Source organism: Pseudorca crassidens, chromosome 19 (assembly GCF_039906515.1).
Source record: "Pseudorca crassidens isolate mPseCra1 chromosome 19, mPseCra1.hap1, whole genome shotgun sequence".
In the NCBI taxonomy this organism is placed as follows: Eukaryota; Metazoa; Chordata; class Mammalia; order Artiodactyla; family Delphinidae; genus Pseudorca; species Pseudorca crassidens.
This window is the reverse complement of record NC_090314.1, coordinates 62,651,505-62,672,527: the sequence shown is the minus strand read 5'-3', so window position 1 is coordinate 62,672,527 and position 21,023 is coordinate 62,651,505. Positions and strand designations below refer to the sequence as shown.

The following is a 21,023-nucleotide window of genomic DNA, read 5'->3' as shown; positions in this document are numbered from 1 at the left end:
ACCTAAGTCACTCTTTGGTGACACTTTTTTTCTCCCGGGATTGAGTAGAGGAAAACTGCTTGGGGGTGGGGGGGGTAAGGATGGGGGAAGGGCACTAGGCCAGGAGCTCACAGACCACAGCCAGCCCTAGTACCTCTGACGTTAAGCTGTAAAAAGTGGTTGTATTTATCCTCTCTTCAAGTTTAGAACCAAACTAATTAAGGTCTCTTTCAAGGCCGAAGACTGCCTAGCCAGTCCTTAACCGAAGGTACCTTTGTATCCCCATGCAGCTGAACGGTGCAGCTGAACGGAAGGGATTCTGTCAATGAATAGAGCCAGCATGTTAACTGATAGTCAGCCAGGTAAACACCTGGTTCTTCATGTGCGCGGGCTCCTACGCGTGACCTACTTCGAGCTTTGATGATGAGATGCAGTCACTAGCCATCTGCATTTTTTGAGTTGGCGTGATCAGAAAATTGACAGCAAAACGTTTTTTCAGTTAACCAAACAGATGACCTAATAGTCCTGTGATTGTTAAGAGGGACTAAAGGTAACAGTCTAGTGTTAGAAATAATGGGTTTGATTTAATCTCTGTGAGTTGAAATCTCAGCTTCTACGTCTTTTTTGCAGTTGGTCTTCCTCCTTCTAGGGAGGTCTGACTCCATTCTCTGCGTTACACTGATTTGAAGCTTGAGATGGGAGAAGTTTCTGAGCTTTGAATGTGATCCTGGAAGACTCAGGGTTAAGCAGGGTGCTCAGGGACCAAGCAGATCACAGGGTGATAAGTTTGGTTCTTGACGTCTCATAAATAAACGTCTCTTTGAGAGACTCATAAAATCTTGCTTGCAGATCTTTCTTCAGAGCCTGGACATCAGGCTATGCAGCATAATTTCTTTTTCCTTTGCTAGTTTTTGTTCTCTTGTGACTGCGTTCTACCCAGGAGTTAGTTTATAAATTAGAACATGTTAAAATCCTTTAGGAGGAGCACTTGTGTTAATTGTATTTGCTTTGCAAGGCTCTAATTTTATGATTGTGAACAACTGTTAGTTTTTTTTTTACACTCTGAGAAGTTGCTCCTGTTTGTCTTGATGTTGGTCTCCAGTTTTGGAGGCAGCAGGCCTGGAGTACTTAAGAAGTTTAAGGAAATAATACTAGAACCAAATCTCTGAGAATATCTAATGACTCCCATCACACTTTTTTTTTTTTTTTTTAAACAAAGGTATGAGGGTGCTGGTAGATGCTCGAGAGAAGCTTCACATTCCTTGGGGGGATACCTCAAACCACCTCAATGGAGACAAGCTGATGGCGTTTGATACACGGACCCCCTTGACGGCCCAGGGAATCGTGGAAACTCGAGTTTTTTTACAGTATCTTCCTGCTATAAGAGCATTATGGGCAGACAGTGGTATACAGAATGCCTATGACCGGCGTCGAGAATTTCAATTGGTAAGAGATTTGTTGTTTTTTTTTAATGTTGTGATTTTATTTTAATGGCATTTATTAACATCTGATTCTAACACACCTTTTTCACTGACTTCCACAATATAATGTATCTATCCAGAATTTTAGCCTCAGAAACTTGGATTGCTCTATAGATGAGCTTTTTAAACTGAGCAAGATAAAAGTAAGGTAAACCCCATAGGTTTGGTGAAGTTGTTATAATTAGTTGGTCATTTTTCCTTTTTGAAAGTAAGATCATCATGATTTTCTCAGGCACTTTCAAATTATTAGTTTTTTTCTCCTTTTAGAAGTAATCTCTCAATTCCAGCAACAATATTGATCTTTCTAGAAACTGACCTTTTACTCTTGGATTAAGAGTTCAGTAACCTGATTGTTCAGATGTGCTCTTTATCCTTAGTCTTCAGAGGTATTTATTTCATGATTCAGATTAATTTAATCTGTAAAGAGGTTAAAGTCCTTAATACTGTTTAACAGTCATGCTTTTTGTATATTTGCATGCTGTGTTTTTTTAAGGCTTCTAAGCACGTTTTACAAAATGTTCCTTCTTAAAAAACAAAAATAATCTGTTATTTTTTATACCTCTGTTTCACATGGGAAGCACCTAGAATTTATTTTATATTTATCATATCTACTTTATCTTAAACGAGACTCCCGTAAGACTTTGTAGCTATTATACAACATTGAAGAGAGAGTGGAAAAGGATCTGATCTAGGTTAAAGATACAAAAATAATGATTGAAATAGATTTTTTTAATCAAGTGTTTTGTAATTTAATTGTGAATGCTTTGATTGTATTCGGGGTTTTATTTGCCAAAGACCGGAAAGGTCCCAGGAATGATAGCCATCTAGACTGTATGCAATTTGGAGGGAGTTCAGATCTGAAGTGTTTTACTGTAATGTGATCAAAATAAAGTGACAGTTAAAAGTAAAACTGCTTAGAAAGTTGTTTGATGATGTCACTGGCATTAAAGCAATTCACATTTCTGGGTGTGGCTGCAAGATAATGTGCAGCCAGCAGTCCTTGCTGTTACAGTTTGTACTCAGCAGCAGTCTTGGCAATTAAGAGTTCTAGAAGAGCGTTCACGTTTGCTCTTGATAAAACTGAGACCTGAATCTTTACTTTCTCTGAATTATGGCCCTGGTGTGTAACATACAGCCTAGCACTTGATTATGTATTGTCTGGTATAGTTCTCTTCTTTAGTGTGTGTATCTTGTCTGTTAATTTATCCATTAATGAGAGACAAGGGCAATCTCACATAATTGTTAAAATTGAGTAGCTGGCAGCATTATATGTTGAATATTATGAATTAACTTGACAAGTGACCTCCATCTAATTCTCAGACTTGGGGTTAATTTTTGTCTTCCACACACCCCTTCTCATCTCCCTTTACCCTCCCCCCTGTTTTCTTTGGGTTCTTTTTGCGGTACGCGGGCCTCTCACTGCTGTGGCCTCTCCCGTTGCGGAGCACAGGCTCCGGACGTGCAGGCTCAGCGGCCATGGCTCACGGGCCCAGCTGCTCCGCGGCATGTGGGATCCTCCCGGACCGGGGCACGAACCCGTGTCCCCTGCATCGGCAGGTGGACTCTCAACCACTGCGCCACCAGGGAAGCCCCTCCGTCCTGTTTTTAAGTGCTGCTTATTCTCTTCTAAATTCATTTTCTCAACAAACCACACTTTTCACTATGAATTTTCTCAGGATGTTATTCGTCCTTCCAGGTCAGGGAAAAAGCATCCATCTGTAATAGCACACACTACATATTGATTCAGTGAATAAACAAACGGCTGTACTGTAACGTTCTCTGTGGGAAAGTTCCATAAGTCCATTTAATTGAAGTTGGACCTCGGTGACACTTATTGAATTTGAACGTTCACATCTTACAGTCTCATGGCCATCGTTGTGGAGAAGGCATTCCTGAGGATTTATTCGCCATTAAGAACGAATGGGTAAAACCACTCAGGCTGAGGACCTGCAGGTTCTTGACTTGAGCCAGCTGATGCTTTCAGAGCAGAGAAGGCCTCACAGACAAGGAGAGACGAGTTCCAGAAATACTTCTTTTCTGATGAAAGGTAGAGACACAGGGAAAGAGGAGCAGGGAGAGATCTAGTGTTAACTCCTGGAGGACAGGGATTTTTTTTCCCATGTGTCTCCTCGGCATTGTTAATGGTATACCTGGCACAGGTAGTAGGTGCTCAGTGAGTGCGCTGGATCAGTGGCTCTCAGACTTCAGGATGTTCCGTGGTGCTTGGCGTGCTGTTGACCCTGGGGAGGCACTTTGCCTACTTCAACTTTTCCTCGGGGTCCTCTTTGGTTCCTTCTCCCGCCCACACACACAAAGCCCCGAGTCCTGTCTTTTCTGCCTCCAAAAGTCTCTTGCATCAGTCCCTCCTTTCCACCTTTCCATGTCCTGGTACCTCCTGCTTGGACTCCCAGGTGATCTTGTCCAGACACGGCCAGGTCTGCTCAGAAAGCTCTGCTTGTTCTCCACAGCTTCTGGAACAGAGTGCAACCTCTCCGTGTGAGTCCGGACTCTCTCTGGCTTGCCTAGGATTCCACTGTCATTAGACCACATCACATACCCTATGACCTCTCAAATCCCACGTGCCCTGGGCTTCTGCATCCGTGGCCGTCTTCACAGAGTCCCTCTGCCTGGGTTCTTCAGGCCCGTAGCTGGTTACTAGGTCTCCCCCTTCACTTAGAACAACGCCAACCAGATTTTAATGTGACTGCATGTGGTCCATGGGCCCCTTGAAGCAGATTCAGCCGGAATCATTGCTTAACCAGAACAGAACAGTTTCCTCAACTCCCTTCCTTGCCTGGGGAGCCTGGGAGGAGCCCCGTGGTCTGTATCTGTGGCAGGCCGTAGGCCGTGGGGTGGGTTTGCTCCGGGGCCACCGTTCCGCCGGGCCCAACCTCTCCTGCGGGGAGCCTTCCCTGGGCCTCGCGCTGGACGGGGATGCCTTTCCTTAGCCTGCCTGCCTGCCTGCCTGCGTGCCGACCCCCATCTGGTGCCTCACCTGGTGTTCCAGCTCTTTGATTTGTGTTTTCATCTCCCTCTAAAGCAGAATCTCCTTTGGTCTGCCTTTTTTTGGTCTTTTTCTCTCATTAACATAGGGCCTGACACATTTTATTTCCTCATTTTTTTTAGACGATCTGAATTATAATATTCTTCTAGAAAAAAAGAAACAGTCCTCATTTTTTTCCTGGGAAACATGAGTGTTTCTGTATGCTAGTTTGTTAATTTTCCAGGAGATGGGACGTTCTTGTATTACAGAATCAGTTTTTCCTTTTTGTTATGTTTAACAGTGTAGTGTATTCTTGAATCTTGGATGGAAAAAGCAGTCACGGGGGAAATGAGAGGAGTTAGCAGATAAAATAAGAAAAAGTAGCCTTTTTGGTTTCAACTAACCCTTGATTATTAAATTTATTAATGCAAATTTAAATGCAAAAAAATGGGGGCAGTTTTTAAGCCTCCCTACAGCTTTTTTGCTTAAGATGAATGACCACCCTTTAATCAGTTTTTGGGACGAGGGTAGGGTAGTGATATCACAGCTTTGGTTTTTAGTTTTTAGCAGGCCGTTCGTTTGTTAGTAATAACTTTGGGTGCAAACATGAATGTTTTCTTTCCCTAGTTCCCAAAGGTAAACATTTCCTTTTCTGGTTAGTCTCATTGTGGGTAAGCTAAATAGCTTACTGTGGAAAAAGAAAAGTCTAAAGATTCAAGTTGTTGTTACAGCTTATGGTGCCTTTCTCGTTCGTATAAGCTAGCACACTGAGGACAGTATATCCTAAGAAGTGGTCTCTTCTAGGTCTCAATTAAATGTCTGTAATGCTCTGCCTTGGCTGTACATTCACCATAGCCTGCCACTGTACTGAGGAGATACCCTCTCTTTAGAAAAATTCGCGTGACTGTAACTAGGGAATTTGCTAACTTAGAGGACTAAAGAGATGGCTGGGAAGCGATGCAACTGGGGACATGTAGCAGGAGTCACTGCCAGTTAGATTGTTCTGGACTGTGTAACACAGTTACTTATCCAGGAATGTAAGCAGAACGCATAGACCTGGTTACACAGGACAAGAAGGTGTGTGACTCTGGGAGGAGCACCGCTGCGTCTGTACATACTGTGACGGTGTCAGCGTTAATACAGCTTCCTGTGATGACCGGGCTTTTCTTTGCAATTCCTGCCACTGAAACCATTTTCTTTGTTATCGTGGTACCTTGGGTTAGACTTAATTTTTCATACTCAAGTAGTACAGTTCGTGCTTGAGGATAGTTACACTTCTCCAAGCTGAGGAGCTAGTTTTTTCATTAAGACAGCTCTTCCCTCAGTCTGTGTAACAAAGTACCTATTTAGCCTCACGCGGCGGCCTGCAAAAAGGAGCTGAGTGCTCAGTAGAATAGGAACTTCCCTTTGGGCTGAGGGATTCGTTTCTTTGTTTGCACCGCAGTATGGATTTGAAATACTATAGAGTTAGAGGCATTTGTTTGTTCTTTAACGCTAGATAGGATTTGCTTTAAAGGGTGAATTACTACTTTCAGTTGTAAACTATTTTCAGTTTTCTGTTGGAGAAGGGTTTTGTCCATTTTCTTTACGAATAAAATCAAAGAAGGACTTTGACTTCAAGTTGCTAAAAACCTCCTGATTCTAGGCTTAGGATGAAATAGTTCAGCCTATATAACAAGTATTATATGTTACATTAGGAATTGTAGAGATTTTTAAATTTAGGTCTATAGAATTTGGTTTTGGTAAACTTGATCCAATGTCACAATGGTCATGTGTTATCCAGGCCTTGGAAACCCAGAGCTGTACTGCTGTTTACGTTGAAAACAAAGAGGTTGTTTTGGCACGTGCTTATAGTTTTCATACAACTTGGTGAGATTTTGTGTGTGTGTGCACGTGTGTAACACATACACATGCACACCTAAGTAGATCTCTTGATTTGTTATATCCAGTTGATGTGTTCATGTTTACATGATTTTATTTTTGGTAGAAACTTGACTAGCTGTGGGATATCTGAACCCTGGGTGCTGAAGAGGGATTGTAAAATGCTGTGCTGCCTTTTTTTTTTTTTAAATTAATTAATTAATTTATTTATGGCTGCATCAGGTCTTCTTCGTTGCTGCGCACGGGCTTTCTCTAGTTGCGGTGAGCAGGGGCTGCTCTTCATTGCCGTGCACAGGCTTCCGACTACGGTGGCTTCTCTTGTTGCGGAGCACAGGCTCTAGGCACGTGGGCTTTAGTAGGTGTGGCTCGTGGACTGTAGAGCACAGGCTCAGTAGTTGTGGCGCACAGGCTTAGTTGCTCTGTGGCATGTGGGATCTTCCCAGACCAGGGCTCGAACCTGTGTCCCCTGCATTGGCAGGGGGACTCCTAACCACTGCGCCACCAGGGAAGTCCTTGTGCTGCTTTTTATATTACCTTTTATTGCTCTTCTTTACTAGAGTGTGGACCTAACTCAGGAGAAAGACTTGTGAGCTTGCTTTTAAGAAAAGCATAACGGCCCAAGGACTTCGTGCGTTGCACAGTCCCTGTTCATCTGTCACAGATAAGCAGCAGCCCATCCAATCTGCCGTATCTTGTCATATTAACCCCAAACAGGTGCCAGCTTCTTTCTCCAGAAAATTACTTCAAGTGCTGATAATTAATTACATCACTTTTTAACACCTTATGTTTTACAAAAATTGCTTTGTACTTTTCAGAGTACATTAATTATTTCTACCACATACACTATCATTTAATCCTTAAGTAAAAGAAAACAAAGGGAATGTGGGCTGTTGTCCTCATTTCACAGATTAAAAAATTCAGAGACAGAGAGGTTCCTTCGGCTCACAGAGGTAGTCAACGATGACAGGATAGACCCTGGAGCCTCAGCCTGCTGACTGCCTGTGCACAGAGCCCCATTTTGCAAGCCCTCCAGGGCTCTTTCCTCTTCTGAGCAACACCCTGCACTGATAGTTAACACTCCCCTAGTTAAGTTCTAGCATGTTATTTTAAATATATGTAAGGTTTTCTTACAGATACATAGCGCTGCGCCGGTACGCACACAGTTGTTTTTAGTATTCCGAACTTTCCATAGTTTCCTTGTGCCATTCCTTTTTTACTTTATGAACTTAGATTATGGTTACAGTGGAAATGGTAATAAACGTAAATGTAATGGTAAATTTACTAAGTTAGAGAGGTACAGTTTATCCTAACCACCATGCATTAGGGTGAAGGCTGTTTGAATGTTCACCTCCTTGAAAACTAACTACTAGTGACCCTCAACTGATGTTTCATCAGTCAACATGGTTTTTAACGTACCCTGAAACATAGAAGTTTAATGGCAACCAGTTATCTGAAAAGCAGCCATATATTTTTTGTAAGAAAGTGACGTTCTGAAATGGGCACGTATCTGGTATACAGGTGCGCAGATTTGCTCTTGGTTTGGAGGAGATAATCAGAGCAGTCTTAGTTATTTTTATGAATTCCTTTGCAGTGTTTCTCATGTAGTTGTCACATATTTCATTCTGCTTATGAGCATTCCAGATTGTAGTTTGTTGCAAGTTTTTGTTCCAGTTAGAAAGTACCTATTTCTGGAAATTAGCAGTGATTTTTATTTCCTTTTTTGAAAAATTTTTTTTTTTCTAGCTGTATGATACAATTCACTTCAGTCTTTGTTGTGAACGTTTTTTTTTTTACGAGATGCCTTTTTTTAAGAGACTTTGTTACATCCACATTAGCAGAGCATTATTAGAATGAGCTGATAACGGATCAAGGAAATAGTTTTGTTTTGAAAACTGGACTTTAGTGGCCTTGGCTACATTTACCAGTCTCTTTCAGCGATGGTAGTTGTTTGTCTTAATCTTTCAAATTTAATCTCTCTTCTTTTGGCAAAACGAATAAAAAAGTTTTAAATCACTGCAGTGGGTGGACTTTTTCGTACACAGCTAGTCTACAACAGAAGCAGAATGCTTTAGTAGAATTACCCTTCTCTGATTTATTTTGGTTTTTGGTCTAAGTCATAAGACTTGTATACTTGGTTTTGCTACATGGAACTTTACTTTGTATCTTCCAAACAAATTAGAAAATAACCATGTTCAAATCTATTCATTTATTTTCCATATTGTAAAACATTATTACAAATGGTTTTAACGTGGGGACCTTAAAATGTGATGTGGTTTTCTGCTGTGCTGTGCAGTAAAGTGGAGCTAGGTGGCCAGACGGAACTCGTGTGGGTTCTGCCTCTCACTGTGTGAGACTGAGCGAGTCCCCCAGGCTCTCTTTCTCTTTCTGCGACTGTGAAATGGGGATGATTCAACTACCTTTGTTAGTCGTCGTAGGGATTACATGAGGTAATCCATGTAAAGCCTTTGACACAGTGCCTGACACACATTAATCATTTTAATATCGTTAGCCATTAACAGCCCTAGTATATGCCATATCCACAAGCCATAAGTAGTTTCCTACGAGATAAGAGTGCTGTAAACTTTGATTTGATTAACTCTGTGAACTTGATTTCCCGTATAAAAATCCTGAATTGTAAACAGTGCAGAATATGACTTACAGTCTCATTAGACCATTTGGCATCTCTAATGAAGGCAGCACCAGGGAGAGGTTTGAGGTTTTCATTGTTACGTCAGTTCTTGTTTCCTTTCCAACGTCACCGTGCTTTGTTTCCAGATCGAAAATTCATGATGTGGCTCTTCATTTCTTCATAGTACCTTTTTAACGTTTTGTGAAAATGGGGATGATATGTTCTCAACTTTTAACATTAGAAACATTAACCCCAAGTATCCCACCCAGCGCGACGTCCGTTTGAAAGTCTTCTCTCTACTTATTTTATTTTGACTGTTTTTCTCGTACATAAATTACCATACTGACCCAAATTAGCTAATTTTACCTTACCTTTCACTGTATTGATTGTATAGTTTCCATTTCCTTGACAAATATACAAACTTTTAAAAAATGTTGCTTAATCTGTCTTCCTGACAGCTATAGCAATGTCAGTTCGGAAAGCCCTTTGCTTATGTATTTATTTTAAACAAAAAACATTTTATAAATGACAGGTCTATATCTTTATGGTTAGTTCTTGTATATATTTGTAAATGATTTTTAAAACACAATTCTAAGGAATCAAATGTAATAATGATAATTAAAATGCTTTGAAAATAAGGCAGTGTATAGATGTATGGTAAAACTCACCAGTACTGATCTTTCCCATTTGCACCGTGAGATTTCTAGCCAGAAGTATTTAATTTGGAGAACGTGCTCCTGAGACGCTTCAGATGTGTGGTCTGAATTAGCCAAAGTTGTCTTCCTGCCAGCGGCGTCGTGAGGTCACCGCAGCATGGGCGCAGGTGCTCTGTGACTCTCGCCAAATGTGCCGCTTTCTGTCTTTCCCTCTCCCTGCTCGGTTGTTTCTGGCGCCCTTCCCCCTGCACACATGTATCCTCTTTCCCTTTTTGCCGTTTCCTGTGCCTGTGGCCTGGCAGAGGTGTTGTGAGGACTCACGTTGAGGAGGGTATTTGGGCTTCTTTTCCAACCTAAAAAATTCCTTATATTCATAAAATACTGAATCATTTTTTTTTCTTAAGATTTCATGTTACTTTTTGTGAGATTTTAGAACTACTGACCACTTTGTTAAAAAAAAAAAAAACACCAACTTTCATTAGCCTAAAAGAATAATGGAGCAAAATAAACAAATTTCAATTTTGCTCCCCTAAAGAAAATGAAATTTTAATCTTTTTTTTTTTTTTTTTTTTTGCGGTACGTGGGCCTCTCACTGCTGTGGCCTCTCCCGTCGCGGAGCACAGGCTCCAGACGCGCAGGCTCAGCAGCCATGGCTCACAGGCCCAGCCGCTCCGCGGCCTGTGGGATCTTCCCAGACCGGGGCACGAACCCGTGTCCCCTGCATTGGCAGGCGGACTCTCAACCACTGCGCCACCAGGGAAGCCTCGAAATTTTAATTTTGCCACTTAAAAACAATGTTAGCCAGCAAACAAAACTCTTGTATTGTCACCCCCGTCCCCCAAAATAACCCAGTGTCTTTGGGTTCTTCCAACCAGTGCAGCTACATTTAGCCTGTTAATAGGACATTTCTCTTCTCCCTTCTAGAGAGGTTAAACAAGAAGTGCTGGGATAATGAGTACTGTCATGGGGGTGAGAGACTTTCGCTTTCCTTTTCAATATCCTGGTTACCATTTTTTGATCCCTGGGTAATCTTTTAAAAATTATTTTCCTGTTAGATAGAATGAACTTCCTCAATAGAAATTGTATAGAGAGTCTGTCCTCTTACATCATGTGACTTGCATTTAGGCTTCACGCTGTGTAGTGTGGTGGTTTCCATTTATTGATATTAAGTAAAAGAAACACTCACAGAAGCTGCTGGCAGTGAGCAGTGGCTCTAGCTTCTCCAGGTCGCTAGCGAGTTGCTCACAAGGGGTTTCCTGGCCAGCTTGGCTCTGCGAGGCCTCACAGATGAGAGGATGCACACACCTGTGCTTCAGACAGGTAAACTTGTCTGCTGTTCAAATGTCCGATGGTCTCTTAAATTCATTTTTAGTGATTTTTTTTAAAACCTAAATAATTAAATGCTTCATATTCACAAAGCTGCAAATACCATATATCCTAGTTGAAATATTTTTAAAAGAGTGATGTGATTTAGCCTACTGAGTTAAATATTGCAGTACAAATGATTTCCCATTTTTAACTGATACTGACTTGCCACATTTGCAGTAAAACTGCCTTTGTTAGCTACAGCTTCAAAACTGATGGGGACATTGAATCATCATATAGATTATATACACTTCAGCTCTAGGCTAGGGTAAGGAGAATTATACTTAACTTTTTTCTTGACTTTTTAAACTGTTATGTTACGAGCAAATGCTACAATCAATTTTAAGATGGCGTTACAATCTAGTAAGAAACCAAGGTTCCCATCTCTTGTATTTTGCACATTTGGCCTTAATGTAAGATAGCTTTCTTTTGAAAAAGGTGCTTTATTTAAAAAAAAATCATTCCGTAGAACTTTATTCTTTTGATAGGAATACATATCCATTTGATATTTTTATATGTAACTGTATTTTATACTATGTGCAGATATTAAGGTTTAGGGCATTACTTCAGAAGTATCCGTTTTTCATCATGATAATCTGAATTCTTTTCTTCTCAAATGTGAAAACTGAAGAGCAAGTGTAAAAGAACAAGAAGGCCTTGGGTAGCACATTTCAGGAGACGTATTCCTCTTTAACAAGAGTTAAGCCTTAGTGAAATCATGGTACCTGGCAGCTTTCAGCAGCTGTTCAGGGACATGTTACCTGCCACCTGTTAATGAGTCAGGTGCTTTTCTGCAGGCTGGGTACTTGCTGGCAAACCACATGAGAGTAATCTTTGTTCCCGTTGATCTTGGATGCAAACAAGTAAATAATCCCACCTGTGATAAATGCTCTGGAGGAGAAGAAGAGGAAGCAACGAGAGGGCAGTCAGAGGAGGTGACACTGAAGTTGAGACCCCAGGGGTGGGAAAGGGTCGGCCAGGCCAGGAGAGGGGAGAGTTGGACAGGCAGAAGGAGCACCACGTGTGCAGGGCCTGCAGCGGGCCAGGGCTCGCCTGAGTGCGGGAATCCGAGGGAAGGGAGGAGAGCCTTTGGGCTGTCCTGGGGGCCGAGCAGCCCCAGAGCTGGGAGGCTTCTGCAGAAGGAGCCCTCCTTGTCAGGTGGTCGCCTTGGAGATGCATCAGGGACACTTGGTAGGGGAGTCACGGGGCTGCCGATGGATTGACTGAGGGGAGGGGGAAAAGCATGAGTAAAGAGGGGCTTGGATTTCTGGTTTGACAACCAGGTGGGCAGTGATGCTTTTTGCTGAAATGAAAAGACCCTGTGAGAAGGAAATTTGAGGGGGAAGAGTACGGCTTTAGTTTGGGTTTATTGGGTTTTGAGCTCTCTGAGACATACAGGAGGAATCAGGTAGACAGTTGGGTATATATGTCTGGAATCTAGAACAGCTTCGTGCTAGAGGGAGAAATTTCAGAGCTGTTTGTGTTCAGATGATATTTAAAGTCTTTCGAACGCGTACAGTTACTCAGGGAAAGGGCGTAAAATCAGTTAGGGCTCAGGAAAGAGTCTTAAGGAACCTTCAGACTGTTTGAGACTGTTCAGAGGAGGAGATGCTAGCGGAGATGGCCAGAAAGGTAGAAGACGTTCAGGAACGTGTAATGCCATGGGGGCCGGGAGAGGGTTTTAAAGAGGAATAAATGGTCAGGAGCGCCACGTGCCCCTGAGAGGTCTCGTGAGGTGAACACGGACGTGTCCATTGATGCCGGACAGCACGAAGGTTACTGCTGGCTGGCAGGTGATGCGAGGAAGTGGAGAAGTTCTCTTGAAGTCCAGCTGACTCTTCTCATTGCCCTTTTGCAGCGCGTTCAGCCCACCTGACGTACTAGGTTGGGTTTTTTCAAGCCTTTTTAAAGTCTTAAGAGTATATTGTATTTATATTAACCAATTTCTTTGAATCTCACTCTCAGAAGAAGAGTTAATATCAGTTAATGATAGTGTTAATCTGTTGGGCCAGGCAAACACAAATAATGTTTACTTGAGACCATTGCTTATGCAGTGAGGGCGGTAACTTAGCAGCGATGCTCCTTCCCTCCTTCAGCAGGCGTGTGCTGAGTATCTGCCCACACCATGTTCTGGGATGAGCAGGCCCTGGGACTCAGGAGCTGCCTGGCTGGCCTGCCTTCACGGAGGCTCTCGATCCAGTGAGGAGCGCATAAGTCACCCAGCGGTGGCTGCCAATGATACAATAAACGGTGTAGAGTGCTGCATTGGTAACCTCTCTTCCGAGAGTTTGCAGAATCAGCAAGTGTTCACTGACTGAGAAGAGGCCTAGGAGGGCAGGTAGGCCAGTTCGCTTCGCTTTGTACGTAAAACCCAGGTCCATCAAGGTTAAGGTCGTAGCTAGTTTGGGTGTGACAGTCATAATTACTGCTGTGCTTCCCCGTGTCCCTTAATAACACACTTAGCCCCGTAGTGACTTAGAAACAGGAATTGATACTCCAGCACACGTTATGAGCTGTTACCCACATTCATCAACATGTAAAACATTCCAGGCTGCATGTGTCTTTGCTGTCTGACCTGATTGATCGGAGGCGAGGGGTGGCGTGCGGAGCTTCTCTGCCGCGGAGAGTTCGGGGTGATGGCTTGAATGTGAAATCCATCGAAGTCTGGGTTTTCCTGTCGCCTGCTGTGATCTTAGGCATAGAATTACTTTGGTAATTAACGTGGGTTATTGCGTAATGTTTGAGTTGTGGGGATTTCAAGATGCATTGCAGCACATCGGCCCAGAGCAGAGCTTTCCATCTGGTGTCCGTTCACAAGGACTTCTGGGTGTTAAAAAGTGCTTGTATGAGCCCCTCTATTTAGACAGCAGGGGAATTGAAACTATATTTGGGAAGTTATGTCTTATGTTGGAAAACTGCACATTCTTTTTTTTTTTTTTTTAACAACTGAGGTCATTTCTTTTAGAATTCGAGACATTTCTTTATATGCTGTTGGGATTGTGTATGATTGACCCTTTTCAAAGAAGTATTTTAACTTTGAGGAATTTTTAAGGGTTCAAAACTCTAAGCTTTTTAGTGTTATCATTATGTGAAAACTGAAAAACAGGGAAGCTGTTTTTGTTTTTTGATTTGAAATGGGCTCCAGAATCTAAATTAGCTTTTTTTTTTTTAAATTTAGATTTTAAAACATGTGTATATGCCCATTGTAGAAGATCATCTAGTTGGCCACCATCCCTCCACCCCGAGACATCTGTGTTGACAGTTGGGTGTATTTTCTTCCAGTATTTGAATACACTATTGGCTGTTGAGTTAAACTTTTCTGTAGTTTCTGTACAGTTTTCTATCCTGTTCATTTAATGTTGTGCCATTTGGGTTTCTTGGAGGAGGTGATTTTTCTCAGAGGACTGGTAAGGCATTCTTCTAGAAATGGATGTGCGTTTTTGACTTATATGGAAAATTCTTTCATATATACGTATTTATGAATAGTAGGGTGGTAAATAGTAACCTGGAATAAATAATTCGGTAAATCATGCCACGTTGCTGCCGTAGTGAGCAGCACCGTACACCGTGTCAGAGCTAGCCCGCCTCTGCGGTGTTCAGCTCCTTCCTCACACTTAAAATGTGTGTCTGATTTTTCAGGGAATAAGATTTTATAAATAAATGCTGGCTGCCACTCTGAAACCTGTATTTTAAAGAAGCGGCTGTAATTCTTATATAGGGTTTTGAAAATAATTGATACTTTAAGATAACAAAGTTGAACAGCATATAAGTGTAAGACATAAGCACCTATAAATGCTTATTAGACATATGGCCAAACTCTTTTTTCTGTCTCTTCAGGATGAAGCATTTTAATAAAATAAAGGCCTTCTTTTTTGTGACATCTGTAGTAGAATTATTAAGCTGCATTTACCTTTTGTGCTATATGTCAACTGGAATTTGGTGGGACGACAGGAGTACTCTTAGAAAACTAAGATCATTAGCTTTAAATCATTTTGGTGATAAGTCTAATTAGAAAACTTGATATAAAAAAGAATTTATTAATTTGTGAGCAGTGGCAAGAAAACGGCAATTTACAAAATAAAGTGTTAACTTCTTTCCAAAAATTTCTTATTACTAATATCGTGCACTAGTTTGTTTTTATAGCTTATATGCAAGAAAAATCTGAAACTAACTGTTTAGAGGTATTCTTTCTGAAATTCTGTTTAGGCTATTATAAACTATCTTAGTTTGGAGAGCTATTTAATTTGAAAAATATTTTCAAATGTTTGGATGGTTTTAACGTAACTGACTAATTTTGGCTCTTTTGGGAGTTTTGAGTGACGTACATAGAAAATGCCAGCAAGAAATTTGGAAGTGCATTCAGTTGGAGCCTACTTAATTTTGACCTGTCTACAGAGCAAAAGAAAATAGCTTGTATTTCTTTGAATATAAGTAAATACTGTCTTTCTCCTTGTGAACCAAAGAACAGGCATGAGTGGTAGTACTTTATGCTTCAGTGATAAAGATGACAGTATCCCCTTATTAAACATGTGCTGTGTGTCACTTCAATACCTTACAATGTTTTTGTCCAGAGAAAAATGAATAGAGAAAGTCATTAAAAAAAAAAAAAAGTAGGTCATCTCAAAGATAAGAAATAGTAAAATGGGTCCTTTGTGAAGACCAGGCAAAACAAGAATGTTGGAAGGGCAGGCGGATGAACGCAGAAGTGAGGCTGTTCGTGGCGAGGGCCTGAGCACCAGGAGAGTCTCATGCCTACCCTGTGTGTGGGCTCGCCAGCCGCTCCATTGTAGTTTATTTTGAAATAAAAACTAAGGAGGAAAAAAGACCCAGAACCCATCCAGTAAGAAGTATTACCTTCTGTCTTTATTACTAGCCACGTCCTTATTGAAAGGAGGAGTCTGGATTCATTAGCCAGCTTTGACCTCACATATTTCCATTTTGTACCTTACTTATTGGGCATTTAAATTTTGCTGTAAACCTTATATATAAGTAAATGTTAGATGGAAAGGCTTATATTACACAGAGTCTATTCATAGAATATTTAAAGCCTCCTTATTTAGGTGTGGCTTCACCAGGATATTTGCAGGGCTGAAATTACAAGTGTATACAAAATATGAATTATTGATTTAAAAAAAAACAACAACCGTACTTCTAGGTCACTTTTAAAGGCAAGTTAATTAGTTTCCTATTGAATGGATGTTCTCCAAATATATGCATAGTGAAGCCTGCCTAATGAATATTCAGAGAACATTTCTACCTGGCTTAGTTTTGGGATTATAAGACTGATGACAATTAAAGGCATGTTATAGGTATACAGAAACCTTGCTACGGCAATCAGGGCAGCACCATACGGCAGTTGAGTTCACAGTTGTAACCAGTTTAAAGAGTAAACAGATTTGTAATTTTATGTCTTGATTCCTTTTCCTCTTTGAATATTCCAAACTTGCAAATGGAAGGACTTAAAGTGCATGGCAAGGGTGTGAACCACTTTAAACCGTTGCATTTAGCTATTTTAGAACACAGACCTCTGTTCTGTAGTTTACTAGTACTTCAGGAAGTGTTTGTTGTTTGTAGTACTTGGCTAGTGGTTGCTTCTCTATATAAAGAGAAACTGGATATTAACTTCGAGTTATGCCATCATTTTCAGAATCACATGTATACTTAGATTTCAAAAGAAAATTTCTCACTGCTTAATTGTCTTGGTAATATAGATTTTCTTTGAATTTTAATATTTCTTGTACTCTCAAGAAATATGTTTACTCTTAAAAAACCATTTTAGGTAATGCTAATCTCATAACTAAAAGGGCCTCCACACATAAAAATGGGATGCTTTTTTTCCTTTTTTTGGCTGCGTTGGGTCTTCATTGCTGCGCGCGGGCTTTCTCTAGTTGTGGCGAGTGGGGTCTACTCTTCGTTGTGCTGCGCAGGTTTCTCATTGTGGTGGCTTCTCTTGTTGCAGAGCACGGGCTCTAGGTGTGTAGGCTTCTGTAGTTGTGACTAGCGGGCTCTAGAGCGCAGGCTCAGTAGTTGTGGCGCACGGGCTTAGTTGCTCCACGGCACATGGGATCTTCCCGGACCAGGGTTCGAACCCGTGTCCCCTGCATTGGCAGGTGGATTCTTAACCACTGTGCCACCAGGGAAGCCCGGGATGCTTTTTAATTCACTTCTTTCTTTCTAATTGACTTACTTCTTCACAGTGGATTTTCTGCCATTTATAGACATACCCAATAAGCCTGCGATTAAATTCCAGACATTTGACAAGATTAAGCAACAGTAGTTCATTTTAGTAGCAAACTGAAATCCACTGCATTACTTACCTCTTTTTTCATTCCACAGTGTAATTTTCACCTGTTTACCAGGTAAAAAGATAGTGCTTCTTATGTGCTCCTTATTAAACACTTTGCATTGCTTTATTTACCTGTCATGCAAAGTTTCAGTGTCTGTTGCAGAAGCACAATAATTTTATAAGTTTAATTGAGGTTTTAAGTTCATTAGGGTCCTATTGCTAAAATATAAGTAGCAGTTCTAATACTTGTTCTCATTTATGCTTTTTTTAGCTGCTTAACAGTGTTACAGCTAGAGTACCAGGTGCATTAATTTTTAACCACAAAAATCTCTGGGAGTTAAGTTTTGAAGGCTGTTGGACATTTGAAAATGGGCTCTAGGAATATGGAGAGGAAGGCTGCTAGAACTGTAGTAACACAGGAAATAAAGTGTGTCTGAATCACCAAATCAGTTTTTAAAAAAGAGAAAGAGAGCTTCCCTGGTGGCGCAGTGGTTGAGAGTCTGCCTGCCGATGCAGGGGACGTGGGTTCGTGCCCCGGTCCGGGAGGATCCCACGTGCCGCGGAGTGGCTGGGCCTGTGAGCCATGGCCGCTGAGCCTGCGCATCCGGAGCCTCTGCTCCGCAACGGGAGAGGCCACGACGGTGAGAGGCCCGTGTACCACAAAAAAAAAAAAAGAGAGAGAGAGAAAGAAAGCTATTTCTAGACTTAATTCTGCTGTTTATGTCACAATTCAAATATGTCAAATGGAGGCCTGATGCTTCTCATGTGAGACCTAGTTGAACTCAAGTAAATATTGCTTGAAACCTACTTTTGTAATAAGATGAAGAAGCTAAATAAGTTTCTGATCTGGATTCTTAATATTCTTGGCATTTTTACAAAGCTTTTAATAAAAACCCTAGGTGATTTGATATAATCAGTATCAAAAGGTAAAATTAATATAAAATCCAGTTTTGAATAAAATCTGCTGTCTGTGCAGATCTGAGCTGATGCTGGAGCCGGCCCCTCAGAACCATGTCTCGTGGGCCTTCGGAAAAGTTTGGTTTGGTGGAGTTGTGGTGGGCCTGGGGGTCTTTGTCTCTAAGGAGCACGTTAGGTGGTTCTGAGGCTCTGCCGAGATGAAGAAGCGCTTGGCTAGCACAGGAGTCAGAGGCTTTCTGTAAAGGGCCCGGTGGTGTGATACCTTAGACGTCACATGCCAGGAGACAAAATCAGTGTAACAGGAGAGAGTTCAGGTTTGCACAGATGTTTTTATTGACGCAATTCAGAACATAATAAAGTTGCCTACGGTTTTTTGTAGTATAGGTTTACTAATGAGAAGAATTGGATTCTTTTGGAAGGGGATAACATTTTGCTTAAGTAGGGTTCAGGGTTTTGGTGTTCCCTGTTATCACAGTCAGGTGCAAATGTTCATCCCTTAATGATTTTACACGTTCCGCCCTTGGAAGTGTCTTTGCACACAGATGGGTACTGCCAAGTGAGCATTTGGGGGAGTTTTTTTGTTTTGTTTTTAATTTTTATTTTTTTTATTTATTTATTTTTGGCTGTGTTGGGTCTTCGTTGCTGCGCGCAGGCTTTCTCTAGTTGCGGCGAGCGGGGGCTACTCTTCGTTGCAGTGCGTGGGCTTCTCATTGCAGTGGCTTCTCCTGTTGCGGAGCATAGGCTCTAGGCGTGCAGGCTTCAGTAGTTGTGGCACGTGGGCCCAGTAGTTGTGGCTCAAGGGCTCTAGAGCGCAGGCTCAGTAGTTGTGGCGCACGGGGCTTTGTTGCTCCGTGGCATATGGGATCTTCCCGGACCAGGGCTCAAACCCGTGCCCCCTACATTGGCAGGTGTATTCTTAGCCACTGTGCCACCAGGGAAACCCAAGCATCTGGTTTTAATTGAGCATAGACTTTGCTTGGAAGACATTTAGAGAATTCTGTTAGCTTGTTCCTGGTGTTTGCCTCTGGGCATGTCATTTACATTGCAGGTTTACCATTTCCAGTCGTTGCACAGTTAAATGGATTTTGAAGTATGGATTTTTTTTTACACTTGTATTACGGTCTGAAAGATGTTGCTGGAACTGTAGTTTGACTTTAGAAATGTATATCTGCTGCACATTTGCATGAGAATGGAGGCCTACTGTTTTAACTTGACAGCAAAGAAAGGGTATAAAGCAGTTGGACATTGCTTATGATTCCAGTAACACTAATTGTCAACATGATTTTACCACAGTATAAAGTTTGCAAAAAACTGTTTTGCCTTTTAGTTTTGGATTGAATTCATTATGAAATGTAATCAAGTCTTCCCTAAAGCTGATTTTGAAAAGCCATTCAGTGTTCTGCATTAGTGGTTGAAGGTGGTTCTTGTTCAGAAAAAATTCGATTTCATCCATTAGTTCAAAAAATCTCAGTAAAAACTTACCTCTGCCAAGACATGGAACTGGTGTAATAGGGCAAATCAGCATATTCAGCTTCTGTTTCTGACAGAAATTCACGGAACTGGTGATGGTCAAGTCCATGAGAGTGAATTAAATTCGTCGTTAACAATACTGGTTCAGTAACAATATAGATTTAATGTATTTCCTACAGAGTCCCTGCTGGTGAAGAGTACATGATGTAACCATCTTCACAGTCTTTGTAAATGTGTCCTTTTTCTTCTCCCCACATTTTTACCACCGTCAGTTGTAGTACACGTCCCAATTCAGGTTGTGCTGATGCAGTGTTTGCTCAGCTTCCTTGACAATATCCTCATCTGTAGTTCTTCCACACAGCCTATTCACACAGGCTTATTCTTCAGTCACTTCACCCTTGGCATTGATCCCTTGAGTACACAACCGCTGAGCAGTCCGTGGCAGTCCTTGCTTGGCTAACAAATGCGAACTCCTTGGAAACTTGTCAGCTATCAGCTGCCGTCTCATTTTCGTTTTTTCCCTCTTGTGAAGAAATTCTGTGATGAGCTATTCCATTTAAAATTTTGTAATTTTTCTGACTATTGCTTTTCTGTAGGAGTTGGGATTATTTTGCAGAGTGTTTGTCTGGTAGTATTGATGTCCGTGTGTACTTTTAGCGCAGTTGTAGGGTCATTGCATAATAAACACGGGGCTTTGCCATCTCATTTGATATCAAAATGATCCACATTCCATTGTGCCTTGAAAGCGCGACACAGAAAGCCCTCTTCTTTTCTGCTTGTTTTGCTGGACGTGCACTAGTAATAATAAAAAAACAAAAAGTCATGGTATTGCACTACTGATGACACTTGAAACATTTTCACGTTATAACTGCGTCCATGCAGTTCGTGGTGCAGAGTGAAGAGCACCACGCGTGGCCTGTCACGACTGCTCTCCTGGCGGCGGCCAGGAAGCAGCTGTAGACAGTAAGGACATAAACCGATGAGCACGGCTGTGCTCCGATGCGGTGTTATTTATGGACACTGAAATTTGAATTTCATATCATTTTCAGATATCATGAAGTAGTCTTTTAATTTTTTTTTTTTCCAAACTCCTTAGATGGGCCACACAAACACAGACAGTGGGCTGGGTCTGGCCTACAGGTCATGGTTGGAGGACCCTGGGCTAGAATATATGAAACACAAGAAGGGAGCGCCCCAGTGGCTCCCCCTCTGCCGCAGTGGCATCCGCTCCGCTCCTGTGCTACTCCCGCAGCTCTAGGGCCTGGGCCGTTTCTACAGCCCCTGTTACAGATTACCAAACTGCTTTCTAGAATATGTATGCCTTGCTTTTAAAATATCTGAAGTTGATCCTTATCTCTATAGACCTTAGAAATTT

General features: G+C 41.6%; 1 protein-coding gene across 1 annotated transcript in view; it reads left to right on the top strand.

The window, feature by feature from the left end:
• GNA13 (G protein subunit alpha 13) overlaps positions 1–21,023 on the top strand; it is a 39,820-nt gene that overhangs the window by 1,566 nt on the left and 17,231 nt on the right. The window contains exon 2 of the mRNA XM_067716058.1: positions 1,199–1,425. Coding sequence (XP_067572159.1) covers positions 1,199–1,425 — 227 coding nt within the window. The remainder of the gene's footprint in view (positions 1–1,198; positions 1,426–21,023) is intronic.